This window comes from Astatotilapia calliptera, chromosome 7, assembly GCF_900246225.1.
Source record: "Astatotilapia calliptera chromosome 7, fAstCal1.2, whole genome shotgun sequence".
NCBI lineage: Eukaryota > Metazoa > Chordata > Actinopteri > Cichliformes > Cichlidae > Astatotilapia > Astatotilapia calliptera.
This window is the reverse complement of record NC_039308.1, coordinates 10,964,056-10,974,393: the sequence shown is the minus strand read 5'-3', so window position 1 is coordinate 10,974,393 and position 10,338 is coordinate 10,964,056. Positions and strand designations below refer to the sequence as shown.

The 10,338-nt window shown below is 37.0% G+C and overlaps 2 protein-coding genes across 4 annotated transcripts in view; one reads left to right on the top strand and one right to left on the bottom strand.

The window, feature by feature from the left end:
* Positions 1-633: 633 nt before the first annotated feature.
* Positions 634-4,745, bottom strand: ube2l3a (ubiquitin-conjugating enzyme E2L 3a). Its single transcript, XM_026173024.1, has 4 exons — positions 4,624-4,745; positions 1,911-2,006; positions 1,166-1,352; positions 634-1,062 (listed from the first exon to the last, which is right to left on the bottom strand). The coding sequence occupies exons 1-4, from the start codon at positions 4,648-4,650 to the stop codon at positions 908-910; spliced, it is 465 nt and encodes a 154-aa protein (XP_026028809.1). The 5' UTR covers positions 4,651-4,745; the 3' UTR covers positions 634-907.
* Positions 4,746-6,542: 1,797 nt separating this feature from the next.
* Positions 6,543-10,338, top strand: part of zfyve16 (zinc finger, FYVE domain containing 16) — a 40,394-nt gene continuing 36,598 nt past the window's right edge. For 2 of the 3 annotated variants that reach the window (XM_026173011.1, XM_026173009.1), the window contains exon 1: positions 6,543-6,795. The gene's annotated coding sequence lies outside the window, so the exon portion shown is untranslated. Of the gene's footprint in view, positions 6,796-6,842; positions 7,035-10,338 lie in introns of those variants that run through there. The other variant, XM_026173010.1, reaches the window with a different exon arrangement.

Below are 10,338 nucleotides of genomic sequence, written 5' to 3'. Positions count from 1 at the left end.
TATAGCATCAACAACCATGACATTATCAAAGTAATGTCAATCGCCTTTCTTTACCTCTCCAAAGCTGGACCCAGCTGTAAATCTGGTAAGGATTATGCCTAAAAATCCCACTACAGGAATAGGAAAGATCCTGCATATGCCTCTGTATTTCCTACTGGCTTCTCACATTTGTAAGCATCAGTAATTTTGTATCTTGTTTTTACATCAGTAATAATGGATCTGTTCACTGACAACATGCACTTTACAAAGGGGCCAACAGAGGTGGAAGAAGTTTAATAATATTTCTAAAGATACAAAAATGATTCAATGACTTGAATGTTGTTGCATTTTCAGAAGTTTCTTTGCTCCTGTGTGAATTTTGCATGAGCAACAAATTTAAATTCTGCCACTGCCACGGGTGATTTTACAGATCACGGTGTATCCTAGGGGGAAAACGACTGAAAGGAGTAGACGACAAATATAACCCACAGCATAAATGCCGTCAAGATTTGAAACAATGCTTAAAAATCTGTAAACAGGTGTGCATAAGCTAATGATTAATCTAAGAACACATTCAGCATTAAAGTAAGCAGAACAGCACTTTTCAGAGATTTCACTTTCGACGATGCCACCTCAGAAAATTTTATTTTTTCTAAAAAGGAAAGAAAAAAAAAATCAGTAGAAAGAAGTCAAAAACAACCAAAAGGTGACACTTTGAGGCCAGAGCCTGCCTGTGCACCAAAAAGTCCTGCTTTTCTTTTTGGCAAAGTGAAAGAGCAACACAAGCCTCTATTAAAGAGTGGTTGGACAGTGCTAAACAATGCAGGTTTGGAGAACAGGCCATCTCTGTGAAATAAGGGGATAAGAACAGAGAGTCAGGCTGGGTTCTTTGAACAGGAAACAAAAAGGAAGTCTAAGAGGCGGATCGTCAGTCCACAGGTCGCTTTTCACTGTGTTTCTTTGTGAACTCCTCTGCGTTCTTCATGAATTTCGCACGGTCTTTAGTGTACTCCTCTGCCAGGTCAGCCCTCAGTGGATGCTCTGGCTGAGGCATGTTCACCATCGCAACCAGACACTGAATCACTGGCAGACAGAGGGAATGAGAAAAGAACATTTGTGAGCATATTTGGTACTTTTTGGAACAGATATAAGAAAACAATAATAAGATGTGGATGTCCATTTTCACCTTGGCAGGTTTTCGTGGCTGGCTTCCAGTTCTCCACACTGATGATGGGCAGGCAGACCTGGCCCTTTTCATCAATGTTGGGGTGGTAGATTTTTGTCTTGAAGGTTATCTTAGGTGGCTTGAAAGGATACTCTGCAGGGAAGATGATCTCAATCCGAAATGCTCCTTTGTCATATGGAGGACAGTCCTTGAAGAAAATAAGTATGTGTTAATTTCAGGAAAATCGGAATAATATTTAGTCAACAATAATTACATAATTTAATTAATAATGCTCTTTGACTTTAAGATGACTTGGTGGGGGTCATTTTTATGTGCGCTTTGATACTTTTAATAGTGAAAATTAAAAATGTTGCTAAAATGATTTCAGTGTTCTTCTCTAATAATGTTCTTCTTTTTTATACTTCTGAACATATCAAGGATGCCCCTCTCTACAGCATTAAACAGAACCAAAACTTGTGTCTGACACTTACCAAAACAGAAACCTTAAAAAAATAAAATAAGTGAACAAAAAACAAGTAAGCTGATAATGTACTGTTCACAACAGATTATATATATATATATATATATATATATATATATATATATATATATATATAAATAAAAATAAAACAATATTTTTCATACAAGTCAACCCAAATTTCTACCAAAATGTTCTTCTCGAACTTCACAATGTGTGATCTGAAATTTGAGCCATTAGAGAAACAAAAGTGGGAAAAATGTATAGTTACTTAGGGTCAATACTTACAGGAACAATAAGCCCTTGCCAGTTCAAAATATTAGATTCATCCACTTGAATGATTCGGAAATTCTTTATTCCAGAATCGCGAATGTCTTGAATCTCCTGAAACGAAACATAATTGATTGAAATTTGGTGCAAAATTATGCAGTGACAGAACAGGAAGAACAAACAGACAAATGCGTGAATGTATAACGTAGAGTAATCAGCCACAACATCTCCAAACTGGTAGCCAGAACCTACTAAAAGTGATCCAAGGAAGGAGAAATGGTGACTCGGCAGGTTCAGAAAGGGCAGTACTGGACCATGCCGTTTTAGCCCACAGAAAAACAGTCTTCAGCTGGCTAGGATAAAAATGTGTCAGCACACAAATTGCTGTGCATGACGCTGCACAAATGCAGACTGTCAGAACCTACAATGACCACATGAACAACACAGTGCTGACTTGGTCCCCAAATTTCCAAGATCTCAACCGAGACAAGCATTGTTGGGATGGGCACACACGGACACACACACACTGACTTAAGGTGTGTTCTTTTGGTGACATTAGGGTGAGCGCCACATTATGAGTTGTGGTTTTAAACTTGTGGCTGATTGATGTCGATAAAACGTGAGGAAAAGTCAAGAAACCAGCTAAGAAATACAATCTGCTGGGTGTAGGTGATTCAGAGGAACTGTGTAATATGGCCCTGATGGACCGAGTCCCGTCAGACAGTAAACACTTACATCACTTCCTCCACAATGACTCATACCCGCTCATTCCTCGGTTCAGATTACTATTCACACAATGCATTTTTCCTTCCAGGCTGTTCACATAAATACTGCAAAAACAATTATGGTGTTTTAAATTTTATTAACATCGGACAATGATGGCCTGTGTGAGACCTTCACCTCCACTAATACAGTTCTGCATACTTACAGGGCAGCAGTCATAGATTCATACTAATTAACAATAAATAAATAAATTAATGAATAAATAAATAAATTTAATTAAATAATGGGTTGCCAAAGTGTGACCTTTGCAATGACATGTGTGTATGGCAAACAGACAGAGGTGGAGAACTCAGTTTTTTGCTATGAAGGCCTGTGATGTATGAAACACTCAAGGATTCATATAGACTAAGCTTTTTAACATAACCCTCAACAAATTAAAGAAAAAAAATTAAAAAACAAAAACCTGAAACAGCTTCAAACTTAAATGGGTATTGCATCTTTAAAATGTGCGTGTGCAGCAACATTGGCTGAGGACTAATGGTTCCATGATGGTTACTTTTAGTTATTTAAAAAAACAACAACAAAAAAACAAAAAGTGTTTAACTTGTGACTTGTTAACCTTGTTTGCGGTTGACTGATTTCAGGTATAAAGCAAAGCAGTTGCAGAGAATATCAAGGAGCAGCCTTGTGATAACAGTCACCTTCAACCACCACAACCAGCTGTTAGCTGAACACTAGCACTAGCATTAGTTTAAAAAAAAAAAAAATAGCGTTACAAAACAAATCCATCTGGTTACTCAGATCAAATATTTTTCATTCATATGGTCAAAAAGTCTGCCAGTATAAATTTCAGAAGAACATATAGGTGAGATAGACAAACAGGAGGAAGAAACTAGTAAATGTTATCAAACCACTGAGGTCCTACAGTTGCAAGTGATTGGCAGAAAGAAAGTGACAGTCATAATATTTTATACCGATCAATTCAAGCTGTACATGCCCTACAGTCCCAGTCATTTCAGATAATTCTCTTGCAACAGTTTTAACTGAAAGCAAATAGTAGTTATTTTCTAATTCCCAGTGGAATTTGGAATTTACGTGAACTGTAAAACTGAACTGTCAGGAGATTTCAAGAAGTCGTGACAGCACACTTCACCATTTTCTTTTTGGTATGAGGAAATTACTAACATACAGCAAATCAAAACTAAAACGAGTCAGAACAAAAGAAAGTATGAACGCCTGGCCAGCCACTACACTGTTTACAACATTAGCATACAATTCATTTTTTTCTCTCTTTAAAAATAAAAATCAATGTCTACAATAGCCACATTTTTCTACTTACTCTTTTAACTTACAGGAACAATTCTTTCCAATTGTTACACTTAATTCTTCATAATTTATTGACTACTCTATTTTGTTGCTGAAAAAAGCTGAATAAAGGCATTACTCCTTCTGTTTGTTTTATATTGCGTTTGTTTACATGCAAGTACATGACCAAGTCAAAATAACTTTGTATACTGTTTTGCAAATAACTAACTCTTAATCCCCTAAACAAGAGAATAATGTCATTCATATATATATATTTTTTATTATTAAACGTTTATTAAACGTATACGGCTCAGATGAGGTCTGACGTCACGTCCCAACCCCAAAGTCTCCATGTTTTCGCCTCCGCGGCTGCCTTCAGACGGCGAAAGCGGTTAAAACGAGCTGCTACAGTTTCCACCATGCTTGCCTATTAAACACCAGCTTGCTTTCCGACTTAAAGCCGTAGATGACAGTTTTATCTTAAAGCTTAATCACGCTCTGCTGGCATTTCAAATTAACAACTAAACCCCGAGTCACCGTCTATCGGCCGTCATTATCCTTTCGTTTTGTCAGACACTTGAGCGACAAACACCCGGACATTTTCTCTTTGCTCACGAATCTGTAGCTACACTCATAAAGTCGAAACCATTGTTTAAACCATGTCAAAGTTGCAGAAATCCAACAACTAAGATCTTTTTCTTACCCTAGTTAGTCTCCGAGCCGAAGTCATTGTGGTACCGATTCTGTCTTCTCCTTCTTCTTCCTTTTTCTTTCCGCTCTACCTCGACTTCTTTTCAGTTTGTTTTAAAACGGATGACGGGCGGGATTCTCTTGCGTTACCGCCCTCTTTGGGCCCGGAGGGTTACAGATTTTAACCAAATTTTTACCGCTTTGCTTTGGATATGTGTTCCTGTTTCCTTTTAGGTATCACCATTTCTTTAAGACATCCTTTTAGAATAAAACTATTATATTTATCCATCTATTGTGGTAAGCTAGTCCAGTATTTAGTTCTGTTTATCTAATACATTCATTTAACCATGGCTCATTTAAAGGAGATGTGGAAAATCGATGCAAAACCGTTATAAAAAAAACAAGCACACATGAATTATTTTGAAATTAGAAGACAATTAAAGAAAAAAAAAGATAATTTCCCCACATTTCAAAGTGATGAAATGGTGAATGTCCTTTTATCAAAAAGTCTTTATGGATTTTTTTGAAAAGTGATTCTATTAAATTAAATTTTTTGTCACCTGTTTTGTCACCTTGCCTCTCTGCACTGAATCATTACTTGTTATTAATCTCCGCCTCTCTTCCACAACACGTCTTTTGTCCTGTTTTCCTCCCCTCACCATGAAGTAGTTGTGGCAGATGGCCACCCCTCCCTGAGCCTGGTTCTGCTGGAGGTTTCTTCCTGTTAAAAGGGAGTTTTTTCTTCCCACTGTCACCACAGTTCTTGCTCATAGGGAGTCTTATGATTGTTGGGTAGGCAATATAAATTGCCTTGAGGCAACTGTTGCTGTAATTTGGTGCTGTATAAATAAAACTGAATTTAATTGAATTGACGATACAATGACATAATAATGAAAATGCAAGAAAAAGAATCACAGAGTCTAAGAACATCCTACTCTCACTAGCTATCAGAAATGTTCTAATTTACTCATAATTCTCTAAATTACAACCTTTTAAGTGTGACTCACAGTGAGGAGCAGTTTTCTTTTCAGTCGCATCTTATATCAGGTGACCTCAATTGTTCACATGTTAGGGTGGGTTAAGGGATCACGCTGATTTCACCTGAAACCACAAGTGGTTTTTTCACACCTTATGTGATGAGTCACATGACTAATAGTGGGCCACTTACCCCCTCCTAAGGGACACTACCAACTAAGATTTAAATATCTGTGACTCTCCACTTTTTAGCCTTGGATGAGAGGTGAAATGTCTTCAACAAAATTAAAGAAGTCCAGCTGTTTCTTTTTAAGGTCCTAAGATTCCTCTGGGCAGAAATACCTTGTTGATGCTACAGGTCAAAAGAGACAGGCCAGGCTGCTTTGAGTTCACAGGACGGACACAAAAATACAAATAACAACTTGTTATAACATATATGTTATAACAAGTTGTTATTTGTATTTTAGGTATGCAGCAGATGACTCTTATTGTTTCACAGTAAGATCCACCATTGCTTGTCGTTGATAACTGTGAACAAACTCATCTGGAGCTATCACACATGACATGAAAGATGGCTATCGTGTTGCCATCTACTCATTTCTGAAGTCCCATTTTGAAACTTTGAGATGAGCCTTTCCAGCATCACAATCTCAGTATTAAAAAAAGAAGAGGTGATGGGAAATGGAATGGTTCTTATATAGCAAAATAATAAAATAATAAATTGCTATTACACAAAAGCACAAGGCAGCCCTTGTTCAACTTCCAATTTTTTATTCTTTATTTTTTTAGAATAGAAAATTATATTGAAAAAATTAACAGAGAAATTTACAGTGATTACCTTTAAGAAACTCTAATGTTTCAGAACTTGCCTGAGAAAGATTTTGTCAAGTTTTTTTTATTTTTTTATTTCTCTTTTGTATGTAGCTCCCAGGAAGAACAAGTTTACTCACCACCACTTCTGCGCTGGTGAGTAAACTTGTATGCCAGCCACACAGCCTAACCATATCCTGTGACCTCCCGACAGTCTGCATGTTCAAGATGGCCGCTTAAGTGGAGAATTTACACCTCTCCAGTAAAACTAATCCAGCAGCTAGTTGGCCGAACGACTTTTACCGTGGAATTACCCTAAGATACCAGCAACGTTTTCTTATGCGTTACATCTGAAGAGATAATAATTGTTGAGGTTCGGCACATGGAGTAAAACATACTGGTAAGAAATTCGTTAACCCCCCCCCCCCCCCTCTCCATAGTTTGGTAGCCACATTAGCCAGCTAGCCTGTTCAGTAACAACTAACAGGCTAATTTTTAGCAACACCTGGCGTAATCGTGCTAATTTCAGTAGACGTACAACAGGCAATCCAAAGGTGGTTCACCTTTAAACAGTTAGCCAGAGTTAGCTGTAAAAATAGGACTCTAGCTAACTGCTAAGTGGGGTTGTTAATGTGAAATGTAAGTGCTAATGTTACCTGCTAACGTTTCATATATGATGGGTTTGCTAGTTTTGTTTACCTTACTCGCTCTTATACTGCCTTTTTGGTTTGTGAAACTGTTTTAAATGAGAGCAAGAAAAATGTATGTAGTATGTGTTGTTTACGCCACAACCGATATTTGTAACTTCAGCTCTAAACAGCCATAGTGAATGTGTTTGTACTTCTCGTTTCATATTATTTGTCATTGCATTTTGCCAGTCTCATAAGCAATGAGCAGCAGAACGACATGAATTTTAAATGACAGAATACTTATCAAACCTCAGTTCAGAGGGTTGTTGAGACTTAATCCTTCCCTTAAATATTAAACCTTGTGGGAAAGAAAAGATAGTTACTGAATGACAGCAGCAAAAAGAGGCTCTCTAAGTAAGACCGGAAAAAGAAGTTCTTCCCACTTTGTGGGAAGCTTAGTGAAGTGAAATAAATTTTTTTCTTTTTTTCTAGCGTTCCAAACGTCAGCTTGTTACTGTAATTACTAGAAAAACATTTACTGAGAAAAAGCTGGTGGAATTCCTTAATTAAACCACGTGTTCAGAAAGCTCCAACGTGAAGAAAAGTGAAATTAGTATCTGCTCCTATCCACCACTGTTTAGTGAAACATCTTCAGCAAAACTACAGAAGATAAAATAAGATATGGAGACATTAGCTTAGTCTGACAATGTTTAAAGCAAGCCATCCCTAGGGCTGGTTGGTTTGGACACTGAATTATTATAAACATTAATTATTTTTGTACTATCATCATGTCTGTTTTCTGCGACAGGAAAGGTTGCATAAAAGCACAGGGCTAAGCATAGTTCTGAGAATGTTGATATGTTTGATTTTCTTCATTGCAGCCACCACATACTCATTTAAAAAGCTTACAGAAACACTCACTGATTTACTAGCATAGTTAAACGTACAGAGGCACATACACAAGAACACACACCTAATCTACCTCACAGAAGATACAGTACTTACAGACCTATTTTCAAACATATAATATAGGGTATATAAATACAGTGAACACGTTTAACTCTTTGGCAGATGTTGTATGAAGTTAAACTATTAAAAGCATTGCTATTTCTTAAAGGGAAACCAATGAGTAGTTCATTTTGAAAGACCAGTATTTTTTCTCTTTTAAGTATTTGTTATTATTTCTTGTCCAATTACTTGGTTAATCAATGGCATAGTCAATTAGTGAAACAATCAATAGCTGCATCCCTATTTATTTCCTTTTCTTTGTTCATGGACCTTTACTTTGAGAACTATGTAGTGATAAGCTTTATGAGTTAAGTTGAGACATTGAAGTTGTGGGAACTGCATTCTAGTACCAGTCTGTACCTTAGCACTACTGTGAATCATTCATACACGTATCCTTCTTGTGGTGTTCCTGTTAAGTTACCCGAGGATTGTATATCACCTAGTTCTCCTTTCATTTATCGCTTCCGTCTGGTAAAACTACAGCTGAACTACTACTACTTCTACTACTACTCTTCAGCTATAGACTATTGCGCTACACAAACGAGACATAGTTGTCATTAAGTAGTGTAAAAACCCACAAATCACAATGAGTAATAGTTGAGTGACATCAGAACTCACATGGTTCATATCATGTGATGGCTGTGAAACTGGTTTGTGTGAGGGTGACAATTCATAGTTGATACGGGTTTGTATACACTCTCAGCTTTTTGAATTCATGTTGGACTAAATTCTAAGTAAGATGGAGGCTTGCTCTGAAAACAATGACTTGTGTACTAAGGCTTGGCGATTGGATGAATATATCAGCTATCGATGATAGGCTTTTTGCTGATTGTTTTTACAAGAGCGATTTATTTATTTGACCATGAATAAGTTTGCTAATAATGTTGGTTGAAGCTAAGAGTCAACAGAAAAAATAATAACACTGTTTTAACAGCACCCTCTTCCAGCTTCCAGCAAATGCACCCTCCTCAGAGTGTGCACAAATGCAGCGATTCATTTACTCCAACTTATAACAGAAAGAAAGAAAGGCAGTAGCCTATGTTCAGAAAAGGAACCCCCACATTTTATTTAAATTAAAAACTCCACAATGCTGGGGAGGGAAACAAAGAGAAATTGGCTTCTTTTTTCCACCAGTGGTTACAGGCTGTTCCAGTGTGTATCTGTCTTACACACTTCACCAAACAAAAAATACAAAATTAAACAAAAAGTTAAAAATCTCCGATAAAATGGTAAGTCTTTTGCCAATTTGGCGCATCTCAAGAAAATAAATAAATACATTAATTAATTCATAATCTAAAAAGTAGCTATATTAATACTGAAACAAACAAGAAAAGAAAGTAAAATATTCCCTCCAAAAAAACCTTTCTAAATGGGCAAATAAGTTCATGGATGATTGCTCTGCCCATCAAAAAGTCTGTGCCTGCGTGAATATATTGCCTAACGTCGGTTGGAAAATTTTTACATATCTCCCAACCTTATTTTGTTCATAATACAAGATAATTTGGTACAAGATTCAATGATGTACTAATTGATATTAAGATTAATGTCTTTGTCACCAGTGCTGTCTTTACTTCCTCCAGCTGACACTCAGCTCTACACAGTAATGCCCCATAGGGCTGGGCCATATTATACCGTTCACGGTAATCCCGGTATAATGTTAGGCAACAATAGGAAAATGAAATATCGCGATAGAATATGAGTAAAACGCGCATGCGCAGTGCCTTTGTTTTCATACGCACATGGCCGATTGTTGAGTGAAACAGATGAACCAGAATTGGTTTGTAAAAATGGTGCAACTTCAGTGATGTGGAACTGGTTTGGTGTTTGTCCGTCAGATACACGACAAAGCACATTTTTTTGCAGAACATGCAAGCGGCCATCGTTATTGTCGTATTTGTCGGACTAAGATGCTCTTAAATCTGGGAGTAATCTGGGTCCTAAACTCCTTATTCTTCAGTTCAAACGAACACTGCAGCATCACTGAGCGTTAAAAACTATCTAAATTCTTTCATCTTTAATAAAACGATCAGCATTGCTGCTTTACCAGGTGTAACTATGAAGTTTAACTTCCAGGCATCCATTAAAACAAAATTTATTACATTTAACAGAGTTAGAAGTTAGCGGGAAGCTAGCGGAAGTTAGCTCGCTAGTTACCTAAGCATGATATTGCATGTTCTGACTGAGAGATTTCTGAAAAAAATCAAACGTACAGCTCTGCTATCACTTCCAACATAAATGAAGACAGGAAACTAAACAGCAGTGACGTTTGTAGGGTTACTGAAGTTGGGCTAGGTGGTATATAATGA

Excerpts from the sequence above, each read along its gene's own strand:
- ube2l3a (XM_026173024.1), bottom strand. The coding sequence starts at position 4,650 with ATGACTTCGGCTCGGAGACTAACTAGG. Across the intron at positions 2,007-4,623 it reads CGGCTCGGAGACTAACTAGG|GAGATTCAAGACATTCGCGA; the intron begins GTAAGAAAAAGA and ends GTTTCGTTTCAG. Across the intron at positions 1,353-1,910 it reads GGCAAGGGCTTATTGTTCCT|GACTGTCCTCCATATGACAA; the intron begins GTAAGTATTGAC and ends ATTTTCTTCAAG.